This window comes from Anastrepha obliqua, chromosome 1 (assembly GCF_027943255.1).
Source record: "Anastrepha obliqua isolate idAnaObli1 chromosome 1, idAnaObli1_1.0, whole genome shotgun sequence".
Taxonomy (NCBI): Eukaryota; Metazoa; Arthropoda; class Insecta; order Diptera; family Tephritidae; genus Anastrepha; species Anastrepha obliqua.
This window is the reverse complement of record NC_072892.1, coordinates 139,297,693-139,321,051: the sequence shown is the minus strand read 5'-3', so window position 1 is coordinate 139,321,051 and position 23,359 is coordinate 139,297,693. Positions and strand designations below refer to the sequence as shown.

Here is a 23,359-nt window from a genome sequence, read left to right as displayed (position 1 = left end):
GTTGTGAAGTACAATATAATAAACGACTACACTCACGAATTTTATAACAGACCGGTTTCATGCACTCAGTTGAAGTTGAATTTAAAAAGTTTTTTTTAGTCGATTTATTGCACTTTTGTCATACCTAAAATTGTAAACGAAGCTACTTAGTAAAATTTCAATACAAAATGGACATTCACATAGAATAAATAAAAATATGTATATTTAAACTAGCTGTTCTACTGTTACCATCTGTTCAATATGCTTAGACGTAAATTTTAGCCTCAAAATCGTTCATGGATTTCTTTTAATAGTTTCAACATAGTTAGGGAATATGCATAATTTTAGATTTTGAGGGGTTTTACTATTTGTCTGTGATGGAAATCAGCACATAAAATACATTGCTAATTTGCTTTCTTGTGGAATTTCTTTAAATCTTTTATAAACCGCGCATCTCCACAAGCATTCATTACCGATCAGTTATTATTTTGCTTGACAGATATGAGTTATATCAAAATAAATTTTTGTCAGAAGACATTTAATATTGGATTTGTGTGATTGTGTCAACCAAAAATGTTCTTGTATTGGCAAAATAAAATGGTGAAACCAGAATGCCGCGCACCAAAATTTTTCGCTCATTACAATGATGAGTTGCGGCGATGAGTATTCCGTCGAAATGAAAAAATTGGTTATTAAAATACCAAAGTTCCAGTCCACGGAAAGAATTATTTATGAAAGTATCACTACAATATTTTTTGCACTATATGTCCCTTTTCGTCGCAGTGCGCAGTAGTCTAATAGTAATAATAATAATCCATGTTTTTATTATTTTTTCATTTCATGAGCAATAAATGTATCCTTTTGTTATATATTGTTTGTCATAAGTAGCAAAGCTGTAAACTTTTGCTGTGAAGATGTGGGGAAGCAAATCCAGATGAAATTATCTGCAATACAATTAAAATCTCTGGATAAAAAGGATGGCAAAGTGGGTGCTGAGCACGATGTGTAGAATACAAAGGTGGAATCATCCGAGAATCGTTATTTTGGGCTTTAGAGAACTTGGCAATTGAGTCACGTCAGTACGCCGTAGCCGAATGGGTTGGTGCGTGATTACCATACTGAATTCACAGAGAGAACGTTGGTTCGAGTCTCGGTGAAACAGCAAAATTAAGAAAAATATTTTTCTGATAGCGATTGCCCCTCGGCAGGCAAACCTCCGAGTGTATTTCTGCCATGAAAAAGGTCCTCATAAAAATTTCAGCCGTTCGGAGTCGGCTTGAAACTATAGGTCCATTTGTCCAACAACATCAAGACGCACACCACAAATAGGAGGAGCTCGACCCAACAGCCAAAAAGGGTGTACGCGCCAATTATATATATACATACATATATACAGTACAGAAAAAAGCGAACCTTTGTATAAATAAACAAATCAAATGTAGTCATGTGTATATGTATTTCCTATTTATTCTACCATTTTTGGATTTCCACCAAGGCGAATCTGTTAAAGGTGGTGTTGATAAATCAATTGATTTGTTTTTTTTTTTTTCGCTGTAAAAAATTTGTTTTTTTCTACTTTTCCAATACTTTGCCGTGACAATCAAAAGTAAAAAACATTGTTGTTGGTCTAGAGCTACCACCTTTAATTTCATTGTGTTAGCCCAAAAATTTGAGGAGCATGGCAACGCTATTTTGTTCGGGAACTATCAAGAATGAAGAATCGGTGATAAATGTCAAAAACTGCAAGCAATTGTCAACGTATTATTTATTTTGCTTCCCCAAATCGCGTCTATGGTCAGACTTGACATGTTTGAATTGTTTTGTTTTAACGACGTGTTTTAATGTAAACTATTTTACTCAAATGTTATGTTTGGCTCAATTTCACAAATTGCACAAAAATGATTAAATACGAATACGCAAAACGCATCAAAGCGATGATCAATCGCGAAATCGGATTAGAGCGCCGTGAGCTCGCACTATGCAAATTAGGTTCTAAGTATCACGAGCAACTAGGTGAGTGACGCTTGATGCTAGTGGGCCATTGGTGAACAAAACAACTAAATAATTAAAACTTTTTAGAAAAGTGCGAAATTCGTTACGCCGAACAAAGTATGGAGTACTACCGAATCAATAAAAAGATGCAAGAGCTACGTATGAATAATGAGCGAATCAATAAAAAGGTGCAAGAGCTACGTATGAATAATGAGCAGCTGGAAGTGAGGATGCGAAATGTCCGAGCACGTATGTTGGAAGTTGAAGCTTCTGCGCAACGGCGCTTGACTGAAACAGTAACCAATCGTCTTCAGCTAATAAATCAGTTAGATGAGTAAGATGTTGTTTTGACCGAATTAAGGACCAAATTTATAAAATATATATTTCATTTGCTACATAGGATACATTCTTTGAAATTAGCCACCAATACATATATCAACTTGAGTGCTCTTCCCGAACGAATACAAGGGGTATCAGTGCAAGAGACAGCAGATAGTAGCAGTTGGCGTCCGTTCTGCGTTGAGGCGCTTAGTCATACACCAGAAGAACTACAACATATTATATGGGGCAATTCAGAAAATGCGGCAGCCTATAGTAAAAGATGGGAGGAGCTGGTATTTCGTTCGGTGCGTGAACTGATGCGAAATATGACTAAGGGCAGCTAGTTTTTAATAATTTTAGTTATATAATATTTATGTTTAAGTTTTTTATATTACGAGTATATTTAGTTTGTTTTCTCATATGATGATCCTAAGTATTTAATGTAGTAAAACAAATTTCAACTAATTAAATGATTTTATTCGGGAATAAACGCGGTACAAAACTGCGCAATCGAATATTGCAACGACTTTATTATTGCATTTAATGTAATAAATTGTAACAAAATAATTGCTGGCTATACATATTTGGTTAAATACAAGAAAAAAAGAAAAATCAATGTGAGTTTCGTTGGAAATCGTACAGTAGGTAACTGGAAATTACCTTTACATTACTGCATTACTGCATATAAATATTAATAGTAGTAGCCACTTGAAACTTGTGCCAAACTAAAAAGATACAAAGTTGCATACTTAAAAAATTCCAACTTAGTAGTAAAAAATAAAAACTGCAATGTACATATATACATGCTAACATACATCTATATATATAGAAAGAAGTTACATTTCCTTGGTAATCTTATAACTCAAGAACCGCCAAACCGATTGACACAAAAATTTTAGAGTTCTTTTCTATCTTTGAGGAGGTGGTTTGTGTGAAGTTTGATTGAAATCGGTGCAGCCGTTCCTGAGTTATGACATTTTATGTGAGTAATGGTTTCCTCTCATACGAAATGCCTGTATGGGAAAAACAACAACAAATACACAGCCGCTTATGAGCGTTTCTGTTGTACTGTTGTGGTTGTAAGTGTATTATGTTAATATTAATTTTGGACGAAAATATAATAAAAACTGGAGCATTCAAGGAACTGGAAAAAAAAAATTGAAATGGAAATTAAAGAATCAAAGTTTAATTACAAGTTTTTATCGGCTCTTTCACCTTACCTGTATATAGGTGACCACCACAATCAAATTTTAAAAAAGTACAGAAAAGGCTATTGTGACATCTTTAGAAAGTATGTTGAATGAAAAAAATCAACTAATATAACTGTTTAAACATTTTACGAGTTCTATAAAGAAAACTTAATATGAAAAATTTCTTGCGATATAAAAAAACATTTTATGTATGGTGGTGCGAAGCCCACTGGGAAATGCTAGTATTAACATAAATATGTAAATGAGTTAAATAAATATGTATTATTATTATTATTAGAAGGTCATTACGCACTGCTCCAGAGTTGATCTATTGTGCAAGGCTTATTTTTGTAACCCTAGAGGTTTAGACGTTTTAAAAATTTTACCACAATTTTGGGTTTGTTGTTGCAAAGATTGCATGCAGATACTACGATGTCACCCGTCGAAACAGCTAGTTTCCTGGGCCTGCCGTTAGAGAAGCTAGACGAAGACGACCGGTGATTACGCTACACTGACAGGGCAAAGGTACTGCTACCACAACAACAACATGTCACCAAGGTGGTAAAGTCTTTGTCTGCCTAATGCAGTACTCACATGTTGTGAGCTTTCTATGTCCATTTCGCTGAAGCGCCAGACATTGGTCTCACATAGACCAGTTTAGGCACAGCTTAGCCGACACATTTTTAATATGTTTATGTGCATTATAACATACATTGTGTAAGGCCGACATTAAAAATGGTGGAATAGTGAAAGGAGAATTAAGAAATTTGGAAACCATGCAGGATTTATCTATGCATGTAAGTAAAATTGTTTATAAATACCTACATTTATATATAATAAAGTGTGTTTGTTCTTTGACAGATTAAAATAATCGCAATTAATACATTTTCATGAAATATTTTATTCTGTAACACCGGTAATACGTTTTATATGTGCATGTGGATTTTATAAACAAGAAAAACCATGTTTTTAATGCTTTCTCCTTTTAAATAAATATAGTCCTGCGCTCTACCTACGCTAATGCAAGGTCGAAAAATAAGCGTGGAAGTTCAGATCACCGAATCTCGCCATTAGGTGGCTTAGTATCAGACCATCTAATATGTAATGTAATTCACCCATAATGTAATTCATATATGTATATATAAATTTGTGGTCACAATCGATAACGACCGAAGTCGACTTAAGGGGTTATATACAGTTAGAATGTCGAAAAAGCGAATTTTCCAGAATTTTTTCTGAGAAAACTTTTAAATTTATTGATCTAAAAAATTGTACACATACTCGTATTATGTTATCTTTGAACTGTATTTTAAGACTTAGTATTAGGCAAAATATTTATTTGGAAATGAGCTATAGCTGATCTCCGGGCGCTTCTCTCAAAAAAGACGTTTTGCGGTGACCACTATATCTCTGAACTGGATCCTCTGAAATTAAAAAAACCAAACAGATTTCGTTAAAGTAATGTTAAGTCTAGTAAGTAATCGAAGTAATAGCAGAATACCTTTTTTAACAAAATCGCTGTTTCTCAAAAAACAAAAAAAAACTAAAATTTCGGCCTTAAATTGTTTATAGAAAAAAAAAAAATTATCGGGGAGAAAAATTCTTCGATTAATTAATATACTAAAAAACATATTTAAGAACCTCGTGTTAAAATTTGAGACTAATCGGTTTGATTACGCGTTTCGAGTAATGTTGATCACCGACTTTGAAAACACCATTTTGAGAGAAACGCGTTTAAAGATTGAAAAGCACTTTACTCCGAAACGCCTTTTTAAATTTGCGCGTTACTTCGAAAAATATTCACCGGAACGATATTAAATTTTCTGTGTGTATTCTTAAATATATGTATATTAAGAAAAAACAAAAAAATTAAATAAAACAAATCGATTTTTTGAAAGTTCTAAGGGGTTTATTACCATTAAGAAAGATTTGAAAAAGATAAGAAAACTTTATCGTTACGTACAATAAAATCCCCATTTCTCCAACAATGCTTTATAAGGGGATATTAATAAAAACTTATTTAAAAATATTTCCATAAAATTTTAATTTATTTAAATAGCCTATAATGACTTAGCTGTTTTCGCACATTTTTTTCTAAAATGAATTGTCATAAACAAGAGAGTTTGTTTAAGCTACGAATGGTGTGAATTGTCAAAAATGAAGTCTAACCGCGGCCGGGGTTTAACAGAGCTGATTGCAGTGAATTCTCTCTTCCTATATTGGCTCTGCACACAGAGAACGTTCTCTGTATATCATAACGTTCTCTGCTTTTGCTTCTGTAGAAAATCAAATTGACGATTAGCCGACGGCATTTTGCAAAGAATTTGCTTGTTCATTTCTACATATGTTCCCTTGATGAATGAAAATTTATTCAACTAAATGATTATTGATGAATAATTTGAATATTTATTATATGCGCCAACATTTCAAATCAAAGTAACTTTAATATTTTGATTTAATTTAAAAAAATGCACTATAAAACGACCTCTCACATGTTGGTATGTGCATTTTAGTAAATTGAAAACTATACAAATTTGATGAAAATTTTTACATACAAGTGCTTTGGTATTTTGACATGTGTATGTAAATATATGTATATCAATATATACATACATATGTATATGTATTATGTTAGCTATGTTTGTGCTAAAGTTCAATTGGATCTTCAATTCTTAGTGTTACATATGTATGTATATATCATATTTACATTTGAATATGCATTCCTTTGTTCCTTTGCAAACGAAATTTTTTTCAATTTAGATTTATTACATGGAATAATATATGTATGTATGCATTTTATAGATAGTATAAAACTTTGAAATTTAAAATAAATAAAAGAAAACTTCAAAGAAACGTATGTATTTGCATATACATATATATTTGTTATTTTTGGACAAAAAGAAATTGGGCATTGTTATACATACATTTGTTTGAAATAAAATTGACCGACATCATTTTGCAAGGCATTTGATGCATTACGTTTTTATTTCCGTTCTGTAATTTTTCATCCACATCCTATTGCAGGAGGTATACAAGCATGGTTTGTATACAAGTTTTGATATTCAAAATAAATAAAAGAATAATTTTAACAAACCCAAGATATCCTCCATATTTACATATTTTATAGGATAAAAAAGCATATTCGTATGTTACCGTAAGTATGTATATTTGGATTAGTAACAAAATCTGTTTAAACTGTTTCTTACTACATACATATGTATGTACATGTATACATACACGTGTATTAAACAATTAATTAAAAGTTCAATGCACTGAAGCAGCCATGACCTACCTCACGTATTGGCATATTGATGCCCTATTGTATGTATGTCCGTACATACATATACATACATACATTCTCGACTCCCAGCAAAACTATACTTATTAGTATACACATACATATGTATGTACATACAACAGCACACACAAAGCACTGGCTTTATGCCTCTGCACGCGTATGTTTCCAAAGCTAAACTTATAAGCCTAGCGACTGCAAGAACAAAATACATTCATAAGCGCAGTCGCAGCGGTCAGATTTTTTTAGTCGCAACGACGCTGAAAAATCCAAAATATTCTATAACACTAAGTTCGAGCTCATATGCTCATATGCCCATATGACAATTTTCTCGTCAATTCGAAAATAGTCAATATTGTAATATTTCGCGTTGAATTATTTGCCAATATTTGGTAAATCTTCAATTTTTGTCAAGTCGAGTGGCCGCGGCTCCGTACATATGTATGCATCAATATATGTATGTAAATATGTGTTCTAAATTCTCGACAGCAATAGCAAATAGAAATATTTTTTCTGTCGCAAGTGTTCGCAGCTTCATATGTATGTATGGCTATGGCAGTTTGTATGCATGTATTTATGTACTATATATGCGCGTTTGCTTTTGCATGTCCATAGGAACGATTTTTCATATGCAGATATTTATTTTATTGAGCTGAACGAATATATTGATATTGTGATGAAATCCTGTCAATTATATTATTGGTATATGTTTCTTTAAGATCCTCTTACCAAATAAATATTGTTATCCTTAAGAAAATGAAATACTATTTTTTTTAATTTAAATTTTTTATTTTTATTCACAAGTAATTTAAGTAATCTTATATGTACATGTAACTTATACCCTGACCGATAGGGGCTTCCAAAAAATTAAAGATGCGGTGAACCAACTGTTCACCGATAACATAAAAAACACGATTTCAATTAGTCACATATAATTTTATTCCGCACTAGTTGCGGTTCCGATTCTAACTGAACTTTACAAAATATAATTCTTACCAACTAACTTCTTAACCTAAGCTAATTCGCCAACGTTGCAGTTCCCACCACTTGCTGGTATTTCGCAATCGTTGGGTTGCGCGTGTTGGCCAATATGCTGGCCTTGCAATTCCCAAGCATTGGATATTGCAATTGATCGCTTGCGCGTGTGTCGCGTCAGCGAAAGTTCTTGTGTGAACTTTAATTGGAGCAATGAACTCACGTGTAGTGCAATGTGATCACAGGGTGCGACGTTGGGAAGTATAGTGGCAACATAACTCCTCCCCCTTTAAAGATCTGCGTCTCGCAGATCAAAAGACGAAAATTGCGAGGGGTTAAATTGTTGTAGAGAGTAATTACAGTTTCCTGGCGACATGTTGATACTGACTGGTGTGGCTGGTAGGCTATTGTCCAGGCTAGGCTATTGTCCAGGTAGGCTATTGTCCAGGCGATGGATTTCCTCTAATGATTTTGCTGTTGTTAGTGTTATCTGACCAATGAGTCGGGATTTCAACTGGCGGAAGGTCTAGCTTTCTATTGTAGCATCTCCACAGCATGGCGGCAATAAGAACAATTGCACATATCGAGAGGATTTCTGAAGCGAGAGAGAAATTTACCTTTTCATTAACGTACCCAAGATACCTTATGTTTTCCATGGTCAGGTCGTGGACGTATTCTAGGTTGACCTTCATTGTATGGCTCTTCACCTTTGATAGTACTGCTGGAAGGGCCTGTGCGGTAATAGTTTCATAACTAGAAAATACTTGGTCACCAATGGTGACTGTTTCGTTATTTAATTGGATTACGTAGGTGCCATTTACCGTAATAGAGGCATTGCTATTTTTGATTACTCCTTGGAAGTTTGATATAAACACGGTGTTCTCGTTTATCAGCTCTATTTGTGACCCATTCTGTCTGATGAATTCGCAGTTGGCTTCTCCACCTTTAAGGAGTCGCGGTAGGCAACTGCTTTCTTCCAGTTTAATCAAGGATTCTGATTTACATACCGTGGACGAGCTGATCACCAGGCAATTCTTTGTTAGACCGTACGTCTCCTTCTGGTTGACAAGCATCCTGTCAAAAGGGAGATTTAGTTGCTTACCTCCATAGATTCCAGCGCGAGTAACCAGGAGATTATATTTCTTAGTTGTTACTTTTGGCATTGAAAGGACGTAGAGGAGAAGTGTCCCGTTAGTCAGTACCGACAGTTGGCCATATTCGATTGCTTTTATTATATTCTGATATGGGAGCGTTTCTATTTCTGATAGAATTTGGTTAATTTCGTCCATATCCAGTAGGTTGGTGTTGACAATTCCATTCTTTGCCAACTGACATCCCCGCACCATTTCGTTTACATCCTCGCGAAGAAGAAAAATGTTGTGAAGTGCGTTTTGTCTGAATTCCATGATTTCTTTTTCCTTTGCCACGTTATTCGTGCGATCCACGACCTCGTCGATTTTTTCCAATACCTCCTGTGTAGCCGTGAATAGTTTCTTATTAACCCTGTACTGATGGTTGCTATTCTGAATAATCTGATTTTGGCTGTGCAGGATATTGCTCCAATCCGTTGCGTCAGGTGATCCTGCTATCCATTTCCACGCTGAGCCTAGCCAGTCAATAGATCGAGTATTTCTTGCTCTACCTGTGTTGCCCATTAGTTCATGAAGTCGTTCTAGCGTTTGATTGATGTAGTGCTGTGTTAATATCTGGTCCTCAATTCGGTTTGTTAAGTTTTCCATTTGCCTCAAGGTTGTAGCATATTGTTGTAGATTGATGACGTGTACCAGTTTGAATGACCCGCCAATGATCCACCCGTTTCCATTTTGGATTGTTACGATCGGAGCCTTGTAATTGAAAATGTTCAGACCGCTGATGGCATTTGCCAGCAGTGGGAATCTGCAACGCAAGATGTTAATTCTAATTTAATGTAGTTAGTAGTTGTTAGGTTCTAAGAAGGTATTTCGTAAAAAGCGACAAATGTTGTTGATAGTAGGAAGGTATTATTAGTAAGCGGAATTCTCAGGATTAGATTGAATATCATTAAACTAGTGTTACTATCCTGGTTTAGGATTTTAGCTTTTCCTGCGATATTATTTTGTTAGTGTGTTAGTGGTTAAAAGTTTACAAGTGGTTTACAAGTAATGTTCTTTTTGCATATTTTTTTTTTTTTTTGGATAAAACGATTTTTTTATTATGATTAGTAGGGAAGATTAAAAAGAAAAATTTGTTTAAATTTACTTTTTATTGTTATTACAAATATATTCATAAATAGAAATGAAAAGGAACAAAAAATTAGGAAGAAAACAAAATGGGAAATATGTTGGGTTTGTGTTTTTTTTTTTTTTTTTTTTTTTTTTTTTCTTTCTTCTCCAGCCGGGGGAGGCATTTTAAATTTTGTTTTTTTTTCTTTCTTCTCCAGCCGATTATACGGGGGAGGCATTTTAAATTTTGTTTTTTTTTTCTTTCTTCTCCAGCCGATTATGCGGGGGAGGCATTTTTAATTTTGTTTTTTTTTTTCTTTCTTCTCCAGCCGATTATGCGGGGGAGGCATTTAAAAAATTTTTTTTTTCTTTCTTCTCCAGCCGATTATGCGGGGGAGGCATTTAAAAAATTTTTTTTTTTTCTTTCTTCTCCAGCCGATTATGCGGGGGAGGCATTTTAAATTCTTGTTAAGGACAGAGGGCCATACTGTTCTCGAACCAGCTACGGAGAGATCGCCAGAATCCCGTTTGGAAGTAGTGTAGCCATTTGTCAAATTCGATGGCACTACGAGCCTACTAGGCCACGATTCATCCCACTAACAAGCCCGCTCTTGTAGTAATGACCATTTCCTTTTGTTCTGGACTAGAGGTGTTATCATTTCTCGAACCAGCTCTTGTTAGATTAACTACCCCTTAGTACCAAGTTTTCTTTCTTATTTTAGTTTATTTCAGTATAATTCTTTATTATTTTTTATTTTAATGTTTTTTTTTTTGTTTGTTTTATTTTTTTTGTTTAAGTGCTAGGATATGTATTCCTGTGTTTCACATTTTTTATGTGAGTTTTATGTATTTTCTTGCCACTTAGCGTGGTGACTGATACTTTATTGTCCTTTGCAACAATTTCTTTTTTATACACGGGTTTTTGCTTTCCCTTAATCTGCTTGTCCTTCACGTATATGACATCGCTTTCGTCATAACGCTCCGGAAGAGATCTTTTCTTATTGTGACGTTTGATCTGGTCTAGTTGCTTTTTTGTCATCAAGGCTTTCAACTATTTATTAGTTTTTCTACTTTTTTCTAACAGCTCCTGATAGTTAGAGGATTTTGCTCGATTAAAAAATATTTCACTTGGTTTTTGGTTTATAACCGAGTGAATTGAATTATTGTATCGATCCACTGCTATGTTAACTAATTCTTTTGTCCTTAACTTTGGGTTGTCTATCTTCATGCATCTAATTATTTCAATTAAGGTAGAGTGGAGTCTTTCTACCTGACCATTCACTTCGCTTCTTTGGTATGGTGTGCGATACAATTTTATTCCTAAAGAGTCTAACAGGTTCTGGATAATTGGACTAATTAAACCGCGCTCGTTGTCGGTCACGAGAATATCAGGTGTTGTGAAATAGTGTAGGAGTTTTATTATTTTGTCCTTAAGGTGCAAAGTGGACTTGTTGCGTAAATGGAAAAGTTTCGCAAATTTTGAGAATTTGTCGATAACACTAAGGAATTTCTCCCCTTGAATTTCGAAAATGTCCAACTGGATTATTTCACAAGGACGTGATGGGATTGGGGTTTTTTGCAGCTCTGGTGCATTCGGATGCCTATCGTATTTACTGACCTTACAAGTTTCGCAGGACGAGACATATCCTTTGATTATACTGTTCATTCTGGGAAAGTAGTATTTCTCCAGGAGTTGTTTCTTATTCTCTGTGGCATTGCGGTGAGCCCTTTTATGTTCTGCTCATATTATATCGCAAATCCTATCCGGATCCCTCAAATCTTCTACCATAGTCTGAGCTACTCGGATCTTATATTGCATACAATTTTCTAAATATACCTTCTGGAGTAGTCCTAATTGAGCTTCTGGAATCTTAATACCATTGATTACGTTTGGTCTTAGTTTTTTCTTGAGGACGTCGATAAGCTCTGCTTCGCTAATTCCCTCTGACCCTAGGTAGTGTCGCGAGTAACCGGGATGGGGTGCCTCGAATATTTCTTGAAAGGCTTCTCAAATATTTTTGAAAGGCTGAGCAAATATTTTCAAATAATATACTTGTCAAATATTTTTGACAGGCTTATTGAATATTTTTGAAGGCTCGCGAAAGATTTTTCTGAGCCGAGCAGAAATGTCTCAAATTTTCAAATTGCATAATTTTCAGAGTGCGAAAAACTAAATTTTATCATAAAAAAAATTCAAATGGCTTAACATTGAAATTAAGCGCAAGAATTCCACAATTTTGCAAAACACGATTTAAAAATTTTGCACAGAAAATTTTGCAAAAAAAAAAAAAATTTTATAAGGATTTGAAAAAAGATTTATAAATTTTCTAATATAGCATTAAGTAAGAAAAATAGCTATTTCCAAAAACAGCAACGCAAATACTTCAAACTTGATTTTGAATTAAATTTTATAGTACTTTTTTGTAATTTTTCAACAATTTGAAGTTAGAAAAATAAAGTACGCTACGCATAGTTTTTACGTGCTTGAGCTACTTCAGCAGAAAGCTTCAAATATTTCAAAAATGATTTGGATTTAAATTCAGCGTAAAGCTTTAATTACTACAAAAATGATTTTGAATTTAATTTTATAGTACTTTTTTGTAATTTTCCAACAATTTGAGGTTGGAAAAAAATTGTCAGTCAATTCAAAAACTATTTGCTGCTGTTGTAAAGACAAATAGTTCCGAAATTCCGAAAAAGGCAAACGAAAAATCTACTTAACACAATTATTTATGCTCAACAAAAATAATGGTAAATTGATGGTCTGCAAAAAGTTGTTGTTACACAACATTTCCCGAAAGTTAATTAAGAGCAAATGCCAACTAGCTGTACAATTTTTTAAAAATTGATTCCTTGTTCATATGCGTACAACTACCGGCGATCATTTCCTCTCTATTCGTTCCAGGTCCTGTGTAAGGCCTTGCAAGGAGTCATCTTTGTTCGTTGCTTCCACCCTATTGAGGCGCTCCTCAACTTCTTTACTTTAGCAAAAATGGCATTCAGAGCTCCACTCATCTCTGTGAGGGACCTCGAAATCTCGTCGGAGTTAATTTTCCTGAAAATAGAAGAATTTGGTTAACAAATTCGTAGACTTACACAATCCAATATTTCATTGGCTTCTCGAAAAAACGGCGATACCAAATGTTTCCAAATTTAGAGTTCAGTCAATTTTTTTTTATTTTTTTTTATTTTTTGATTTTTGGTATGCAAAATAAATCAATGCAATTAACTTTTCCTTTTTTTCCGAACTTGATTTCTTTTACACGAAATTTGCTGTTGAATTGGCAAATATGCAAAAAAGCACGCACACACACAGCTAAGTATTGCACTTCACAAAGGATGTTTGACTGATTTTACAAGCACCAACTGGCATTCCAACAAAGCTTATTTTTTATCCAAAAAAAAAAACGAAAATTCTATTCAAATTTCTTGTTTCAATTCGTTTGTGGCAAACCACGTAAAATTTAGTTCAATTAGCGCTTTATGTTACAACAACTGCCTATGCCGATTTGTTGTTGACTTCGATTTTGACTCCGTTTTCGACTTTGCCATGGAAAATTTTACTTGGACTTTACACTTTGACTGTGTTGCTTTGGCACATGTAGAAAAATTTTGTTATTATCGTTTATTGTTTTTTTTTTAAGTCCCTTCACACCGACTGCTCGGGCGCCACTTAAGCCCTGACCGATAGGGGCTTCCAAAAAATTAAAGATGCGGTGAACCAACTGTTCACCGATAACATAAAAAACACGATTTCAATTAGTCACATATAATTTTATTCCGCACTAGTTGCGGTTCCGATTCTAACTGAACTTTACAAAATATAATTCTTACCAACTAACTTCTTAACCTAAGCTAATTCGCCAACGTTGCAGTTCCCACCACTTGCTGGTATTTCGCAATCGTTGGGTTGCGCGTGTTGGCCAATATGCTGGCCTTGCAATTCCCAAGCATTGGATATTGCAATTGATCGCTTGCGCGTGTGTCGCGTCAGCGAAAGTTCTTGTGTGAACTTTAGTTGGAGCAATGAACTCACGTGTAGTGCAATGTGATCACAGGGTGCGACGTTGGGAAGTATAGTGGCAACATAACTTGTATATATATAACAATGCTATAAATAATAGGTTTTTACATTTCCTGAAATGAAAAAAAATATAAAATTGAGAAAGCACGAATTACGAAATTGTTCTCATACTATAACAATTTCTCACACGACTTCGATATTGACATCGATTAAGTCATTGCGATTTACCTGATTTTTAAAACACTACTCTCAATCCATCATGATTAAGAAAAAATTGTAGTGCTTTAAAAATCTAGGCTCGGGTGCAAGCTGAAAGAGAAGAAAAAATAAAAAAGAGTCCTGTAAAATAGACTAAAAAATAAAAAAACCTGAAACGGAAAATACCTGTAAAATATATAAATAAAAAAAAACCTGAAATATAGAAAAGTGGAAAACCCTGAAATAAAAGAATGGGTATCATCATATGCAAAAGATAGCTAATAGATTATTAATTACCTGTGTGAACGGCGAATCTCTTTTCGTGGGGCCCTGGCTTACAACCTACTTATAACCTACAGCTTTTTTAATTTATTTTGCATTTTTCTTTCTTTGACATTATTGACCTCATTTCGCAAGAGCCACTTTGCATTCTTGAATAAAAGGACAGTTAACAGAAAATCTAATAGCTTCTCGCGATGATCTCTACATTCGCCAAATCCTACAAACCAGTCGGGAAACACTTTTTGTGTTTTTTCTTTTAGAGCGGACAACATTAAACACCTAAGACCTGCAATGTGGGCATATTTTGCGAAAGGGATGATTTATGGGGCAAAGCAAAACCTAGATCGTCACGCATAAACGTATATGCTTTGGAGGACATATAATTGATGTTTTGGGCCAATGTCTTTTCCTCCTCGCTATAACGATTTTTTTGGCCACTGACGATCATTCTTGCGAAAGTTACAGCATCACTGCTTGAAGTTTCTTCCGCAAGAACTGCACGAGTACACAAATATTTATATTTTTGCAGTAGCTTCTCATTTTCTGCTTCTAACTCTTGAATTCTTTTTTTTAATTTTATTTCATTGCTCCGATAATAACAAGCAGCCTGAGCAAATCGTTCGCTACTGCTTGTGATTTCTAAGTCCTCACAGATGTTTTTGTTTTTGGGTACCTGCCTTGTTTCCTCTAGCATAGAATATTTTGCGAATTCTTCTAACGTGAGATCATTTGCTACACCTACACCTTCTGTACGATTTACGTACACTTTAGTAACGGGCGGGCAAACCCGATCAGAGCCAGTACTAGGTGAGCGACTTCTAGTAACTGGCTCTAATCTTAAAGATGGAACAGCCCCATCTAAAACTTTATAACGAGTTACTTGCTCTGGACTAAAGTGGCGCTTACAAACATATATCCTGTCAGAATCTGCTGGTTGCACGTTGCAAGCCAGGGCCCAACTATTTCGAGCCTCTCCGCGTCGAGGAAATTCGTACAACGTATGACCCTTTTCCACCACGCATCCTACCACGCAACAGCTCCGTTGCTTCTTTGGAATTGTACAGCTGTATGTAGGGTCATCGTCGTGCCCTATTAAGAAAATTTATTTTATAATATGTATAATATAAACGTATAATAATTCAAAGAAGGTTATAGGCATGTTTTTATGATGGAACACCCTTCCCACAGCCCCCAGGCCGCGCCACCACTCTCATTCATCGCTAATAATCGAATATTGCTGAATGTACTTTAAATCTCTTCCTATTAGTCCCTACTCCTACTACTACTATTTTTACCTTACTTTCCTTTTAATACTTTATCTTAAATACTATTTGTAATTTTAATTTTAATTTTGATTTTACTGTTAATCTTTTTATGTAAACTATTCTTAAGGTCAATCATTGTAAAAATAACCTATGGTTGTATGTTTTGACTTAGTAATAATAAATAATAATAAATAAATAATATTTGCTTAAATTTCATCTAAAAACTCTTAGTTTTCCCTATTTCCCACTATTTATAGCACACTATAGACTTCCTAATCCGCATAAGCTGTTCAAACGCAAAATTCAAAAACGGTTTGAGATAGAAAATTAATAAAAATAATTTTGCTTGATATTTTTCTGATTGGTTGTTTTGATTTTATTCAACAAGGCATAGTAACGGATGCCGGGTATTGTAATATTATGGTTATTAATAAAAAATTATTTTCTATGAAATATATGCACATACACATTCAAAAATAATTTAAATTTCTTAACTTCCTCCACTTTCCTGCCTCAAAACTCTAATGCTACCAGTTAGCAAACCTCACCCTCAATAAAACCTATCCACCCTAATATTATATCAAATGTATGCAATGAAACCTATCCACCCTAATATTATATCAAATGCATGCAATACATATGTAGGTATGTGTGTTTGATATTCTTGTAGGATCGCTTTAGCGAAATATAAAAACACACATACCTACTTATGTATTGCGCAAAAACTTACCTAAACGAAGGGTGGGGACGGCACCCTTTTTCAAACATTGTCCCCCCACAACACATGCCTCAAAGTGTTTTACACACACAAATGAGTTGTGAGGTGGAAGATGTTCCGTCCTGGCAATATGCAAATTCTGCCTCCATTTGTCTGCTATTATGGGGTCCTGTGGGAAAGAAAATAATTTCACTTCACTGTTTTTTAAATAACACCCGCGCACACGACACGTTCTGCTCATTTTTAAATCAAAAAAGTTTAAAAAAATTCGGGAAATCGACAACGAATAAAAATTGCGCGACGTCAATCAAAAGTTTTTCTCAAACTAAAGTTCATTAGACTCTTTTGGTTTGACATGGAAATTTTGGCGCAAATTCATGATGCGCTCAGCGAATTTGACAACTAGTTACGTGATTTTAGCTCCAGTATGGCCAGATTACCATTTTCGTAACTTGATTTAGCATTTTTTTTGTTATTTTTATTATTTTTTGTCTCGGAGTTTTAGTTCATTCCACATGACATTTTTCTAGCCTATTCTTATTAAAAGTAATGTTTATAATTTTGTAAAATATACATTTTTTAATAATTATTTAAATAATTTACTCAGTTTTATTTAGCTTTACTTTTTTTTAACATCTGGTGGCATTGCCCGCGATTGCCGGTGTTGTTGGTGTTCTTCTGCTTTCGGCAGTCAAATCTCTCTCTCGCTACTGCAGAGTTGCCTAGCTTTGGATATAAAAACGCACTAAATGCCGATTTAAAGAAAATAAAACACGAAATTTTTATTGTGTTACTTAAAGAACTTTGTATGCATGACAAATTGTCTGTAGAATGTGCGTTTTTTTTGTAAATAAATGTGTTATGCTTATGTACAATTTAATTTATGAGTTTTTTTTGTTAAGCGAGACTCTTTTATTAAGGGAACGACTTTTTTGCTATATTTGAAGTTATGTAACTAGATAAGGTACTCTTTTTGTAAAAATGTCAGTATGGTTTCTTTAGTATTTTCTGGTATTTTATTGCTTATTTTTCCTATGAATACACCTCTTGATGCTCTATGTCTCACTAAGGATTGATGACCGGAAGAAACGATTACACCTCTATGGTTTTAATTCGCATTCAATAAATTCAAAGGCTTTTTAAAATGTGTAAAAAGGTTTTCAATCTTAAGAAGAGTTGAGAGAGGGGCATTTAATATTTTTGCATAGCCTTAAATGGAGCCAAAAATTAAATTTGCACTTTCAAATTATCAAATTTTATAGGAGTAAAAAAATTTTCATTAGCACTAAAATCTTCTCAGAGTGGCCTTTTTTGAACTTCTTTTGTATAATAATACAGTTTTTTTTAACCTAAAATTTCGCTCGCCTTAAATTAAAAACAAAAAGAAACAAACACCAAACTTAAAAATTGTCGCATTTTCGGTATAAAAAAGCACTAAATTTATTGCGAAGAGCAAATGGTTGGCAATACTGCACAACTCAGCAAACGTGACGTCACGTACGCTCTGATGGGCGCAATCTTGTTTCTATCATTCTTGGCGCAAATTATGCAAAATTAATTCAAATTCAAAAGTGAATTTTCATGCAAATAAAGAGACAAAAAGCACCTGTAACCTAACTTTGGCACAAAACGGAAAGATTCCAAAAAAAAGCTCTTAATTCTCAAAGGCTGTTAAATTTCAGCAGTTGAGCATATTTCTGTTAACATTCTCTGAAAAATGTAGCTGTTGTGTACCACGCGCGCAAAACGAGTACCCCTGAAAAGTGCTGCCTTTTCAGTCATTGAGAATTCTCTATATTTAACGTTCTCTGCGCTCTGTGCTAAATTCGTGTGCAGCATTGAGTACGAGTTTTCGGTATGTAGCGGCATTTTTTGCGGAGCAAGAACTTTTGTCTCACTTTTGCTTTTTTTTCTGTTCTCTCCCAAGGGAGAGAACGTAACACACTCATGGTAATACAATATATTTATTTTATATTTATTTTACAAGCTACTTTGCTTGGTTTGTTTTTTTTTAATTTAAATATTTGTTGGCTTATCAAGTTTCACTTGATTATCAAGTTTCACTTGATAAAGCACTTTGCAGTTTTTATGCAGTTTTCTATGAGTCTCTATCTCTTGTTAGCAATAATGCACTTTGAGTTCGTTGAAAAAACTTTTATTAACACGGATCGACAGTAAAACATGTCCGATACGAACAGTATAAAAATTTGAACTGAAACACAAATGATACCTATATCAAATAAAAAATAATAATAATAATAATAAATATCGCATACACTTCTGTTAGGTGTTTGGTTGAGCTCCTCCTCCTATTTGTGGCTTGCGTTCTGATGCGGTTCCACAAATGAATGGACCTACAGTTTTAAACTGACTCCGAACGGCAACTGGTTTTTTATGAGGCATTTTTTCATGGCAGAAGTACACTCGGAAGTTTGCTATTGTCTGCCGAGGGGTGACCGCTATTAAATTAAAGGCAATGAAATTTTCTGTCCATTGTTCCAGCTTTTTTTTTCATTACAATTAAACGTTTTCAAGATATTTACAACGCGGAAAAACAGAAATAAAGGGTGATTTTTTAAGAGCTATAGGAAAGTTTTTCAAAAAAACATACAATACGTACAATTCATTTTTATTTAAATCGATAGTACAACCCATATAACTAAATGTTTGAAGATTATTTCATGGAAATGTTGACCGCGACTGCGCTTCAAATGGTCCATCCGCTTAGTCCAATTTTGGCATACTCTTTCCAATGTTTCGGCCGGTATCTCACATATAAATGCTTTAATGTTGTCTTCCAATGCGTTAATTGAAGCAGGCTTGTCTCAATAGACATGAGATTTAACATAGCCCCACAAAAAATAATCTAAAGGCGTTATATCGCACGATCTGGGTGTCCAATTGACAGGTCCCGAAGGTGAAATAAAATGTTCATCGAATTCACCTCTCAACAAGTCCATTGTTACGCGTGCGATGTGGCATGTACTGTGCGGCACCGTCTTGCTGAGACCACATGTCATGCAAGTCAAGCTCTTGCATTTTGGGCCAAAAAAAAGTTGGATATCATTTCACGGTAGCGCTCACCATTCACAGTTACGTTACGATTCGCAGCATCTTTGAAGTCCAATGATACCTCCAGCCCATAAACCGCACCAAACTGTGACCTTTTCTGGATTCATTGGTAGCTCTTGCAATTCTTATGGCTGAGCTTCACTCCAAAATCGACAATTCTGCTTATTTACGTACACATTGATCTAAAAATGAGTTTCGTCGGCGAACACAATTTTTCTATAAAAAAGTGGAGCTCACCAAAAATTCTGCGTTGCGGTAGGTCGTTCGGCTTCAATCCATGCACCAGCTGTATTTTCAAAGTCTTCACACCTAAATCCTTTCGCAAAATTTTCCACGTTGTTGAGTAACAGAGGCCCAATTACTGCGAACGGCGACGAATCGATAATTGATGGTCATCATTAACACTGGCCGATACAGCTGCGGTATTTTTTTCAGTTCGCACTCTACGTAAGCGGGTAGCTTGATGTCTAATAATGTAAATTTGGTTCTAAATTTAGTCACAATAGATCGAATAACCGCTTCAGTGGATCGATTAAATTGACTATAAAATGGAAGAAGCGCGCGATAAACTTTCTTAACAGAACACGCATTTTTATAATAAAATTCAATGATTTGCAAGCGTTGCTCGTTTCTAAGACGATTCATGGTTAAATTATAGACCAAAGTGAAGATGTTTGACAGTGAAACAAAACACGAAACGTGAGTCAGCTGTTTAAACCAACTGTTTAAAAAGATAATAGCTAAAAAATCACCCGTTATATGAAAAAAAAAACGATTTTCGAATTTATCTTTTTCTTTCCTTCTTTTTACATCTTAAATATTAGTTATTATTTAACCAAGCAGTAGTTTTATAAAGCTTCGTTCAGGCAAAAGTAGAAAATATAACTTGCTTCTGTTAAAACAGAATCAAAAATGAAAAAATTAAAGAGAAATAAATCTTCTAAGGACAGCGAGAAAGAAAGTTAAAAACGAAATACACTGCCTCACAAAAGCAATGTTTCAATGCTACTTTGGAAATTGGGATCCAAGCATGGAGGAATGCTTCCCTTTCCTGCAGAGATGTACACATTTATACATACAAATACGCGGAGTAAAATCTAATTAATATTTTTTTATATAAGTTACACTGAGGTTGGATTAGCGAAATTCATTTAGCAATTAGAAATTCCCTCAAAATTCCGATAACCGGTGATTGTCATTTTGAAAATGCGGAATCTTGGGATTTAAAAATGTGAATTGAAAGTGAGCAATTTAATTCAGAACGCGTCCACAAAAAACAAAAAATGTTGGAAATTAAAAAAAGTTAAATAGGTACATTCGTTTGGGTGTTAATCGATACTTTTCATCTGCAGTTTTACCAAAAATGAGTTTTATAACGCGACTAGTCAGTTTTCGATAGCACAAAAATTTGTAATAGCTTAAATAGTTTTACAGCAATAATATAATTAAATTATATATTTTACACGACCGTTGACGCCAAAAAATTATCCAGCACTCAAAAATTCAGAGCGCAAAACGTTAGCTCAATGCGTCTCTCTTGCATTGATTTAGTGCTGGAGAAATTTTAGGCATCAAAAATTATCTCTCCTGAAAACATGTGACTAAACTTTTTGTAAACAAAAAATTTCATTTTTAGTGCAATTTGGTCTGTTGTGCGTTTCTGTCTACCGGCTTTCTTGTGTCTGTTTGCATGTTGCAGTTTATAGTAGTCAAAAATATATATAAAACGGAAAATTTAACAACAAAAAAGGTGAGTATTCAAAAAAAGTTTATAGTGATTTTTTGGACAACAGCTGATACGTCTTCTTATACCGGTTTTTGCAAATTGCAAATGGGAAATTTTCCTTTTATTTACCTTGTTTGCTAACCCAAAAAATTAACCAATAAGCAATAATTGAGAGAGCAAAGTGACGGAACGAGAGAAACTCACATTTCGTACTGGAAATGCTTTCGAAATGATAACTACAATTATCAGTCGCGAAAATATATGACATAAAAAGCATATGATTGCACTTTCTAAAAATAAATTTGTATTTTTTGCAATTTGGATTTCTGCGTGTTTTTTGACTGTTTGCTGACTTTACGGTCTACTCAGAACGAACCAGAGAGAACGAAACTTCGTCAGAGCATTTCCTTCCAAAGAGGAATGGGATACAGATGGCTCAAAACTAGACAACAAATTAGTTGGAGGCGTTTACTCCGATAAACTCGAAGTTAGCCCATCTTTTCGCCTACCTGATCATTGCAGTGTATTTCAGGCGGAAGTTAGTGCCATAAACGAGGGACTTATGGTAATAAAAACGAGAGTATTATCCACAATTGAAGGCTTCATATACTCGGACAGGCAAGCAGAAATTAAAACGCTAGAATCTAAAACGCACTCGTCAAAAACTGTCATAGAATGTTTTAAACTTCTAAATAAAGTATCAAAATGCTACAAAGTACACCTTACTTGGGTGACAGGCCAAAGGAATATAGCAGGGAACTGCAAGACAGATGAACTTGCTCGAATCGGTACAACGCAGACAGACATGACCGAAATGGAACAGCGGTCGGTCAAAAAGCTTGTTAAGATTTAACAGAGAAATTATAAGAAAAATTATAGGGGAATTAACTGGTCACTGTCTGATAGGCAGCCACGCTAGAAAGTTAGGACTTTCGTCCTTTGATTTCTGTAGAAGCTGTCTAAATACAGAAGAAGAAACAGAAACAGTGTGAAAGCTTAGCGAAAAGAAGGCTCCGAACTCTTGGCATGGCATTTTTAACTTATGTAGCGTACATCTTCTTCTTCTTAATTGGCGCTATAACCGCTTACGCGATTTTGGCCGAGTTTAACAAAGCGCGCCAGTCGTTTCTTTCTCGTGCTAACCGGCGCCAGTTGGACACACCAAGTGAAGCCAAGTCCTTCTCCACCTGATCTTTCCAACGCAGTGGAGGCCGCCCTCTTCCTCTGCTACCACCAGCTGGTACCGCATCGAATACTTTCAAAGCCGGAGCGTTTGTATCCATTCGGACGACATGACCCAGCCAACGTAGCCGCTGGATCTTTATTCGCTGCGCTATGTCTATGTCGTTGTAAAGCTCATACAGCTCATCGTTCCATCGTCTGCGATATTCGCCGTTGCCAACGTGCAAAGGTCCAAAAATCTTACGCAGAATCTTTCTCTCGAACACTCCAAGCGTCGCTTCATCGGATGTTGTCATCGTCCAAGCTTCTGCGCCATACGTTAGGACGGGCATGATGAGAGTCTTGTAGAGTGTTAGTTTTGTTCGTCGAGAGAGGACTTTACTACTCAGTTGCCTACTTAGTCCAAAGTAGCACTTGTTGGCAAGAGAGATTCTACGTTGGATTTCAAGGCTGACATTGTTATCGGTGTTAATGCTGGTTCCTAAATAGACGAAGTCTTTTACAACCTCGAAATTATAACTGTCTACAGTGACGTGGGTGCCGATACGCGAGTGCGCCGACTGTTTGTTTGAAGACAGGAGGTACTTCGTTTTGTCCTCGTTCACCACCAAACCCATTCGCTTTGCCTCTTTATCCAGTTTGGAGAAGGCAGAACTAACAGCGCGGTTGTTAAGGCCGATGATGTCAATATCATCGGCATACGCCAACAATTGTACGCTCTTATAAAAAATTGTGCCTGAGCGATTAAGTTCTGCGGCTCGTACGATGCTCTCCAACATCAGGTTAAAGAAGTCACACGACAGCGAGTCACCCTGTCTGAAACCTCGTTTGGTATCAAACGGCTCGGAGAGGTCCTTCCCAATTCTGACGGCGCTACTGGTGTTGAGCAACGTCATCTTACATAGCCGTATTAGTTTTGCGGGGATACCAAATTCAGAC

At 35.0% G+C, this 23,359-nt stretch overlaps 1 protein-coding gene across 1 annotated transcript; it reads left to right on the top strand.

The window, feature by feature from the left end:
• Nucleotides 1-1,767: 1,767 nt before the first annotated feature.
• On the top strand, nucleotides 1,768-2,807 carry LOC129252861 (kinetochore protein Spc25). Its single transcript, XM_054890994.1, has 3 exons — nucleotides 1,768-1,992; nucleotides 2,059-2,305; nucleotides 2,372-2,807. The coding sequence occupies exons 1-3, from the start codon at nucleotides 1,878-1,880 to the stop codon at nucleotides 2,634-2,636; spliced, it is 627 nt and encodes a 208-aa protein (XP_054746969.1). The 5' UTR covers nucleotides 1,768-1,877; the 3' UTR covers nucleotides 2,637-2,807.
• Nucleotides 2,808-23,359: the final 20,552 nt, after the last annotated feature.

Coding starts and splice junctions, on each gene's coding strand:
- LOC129252861 (XM_054890994.1), top strand. CDS start 1,878: ATGATTAAATACGAATACGCAAAACGCATCAAAGCGATGATCAATCGC. Junction 1,993..2,058: donor TAAGTATCACGAGCAACTAG/GTGAGTGACGCT, acceptor AAAACTTTTTAG/AAAAGTGCGAAATTCGTTAC. Junction 2,306..2,371: donor CTAATAAATCAGTTAGATGA/GTAAGATGTTGT, acceptor TTTGCTACATAG/GATACATTCTTTGAAATTAG.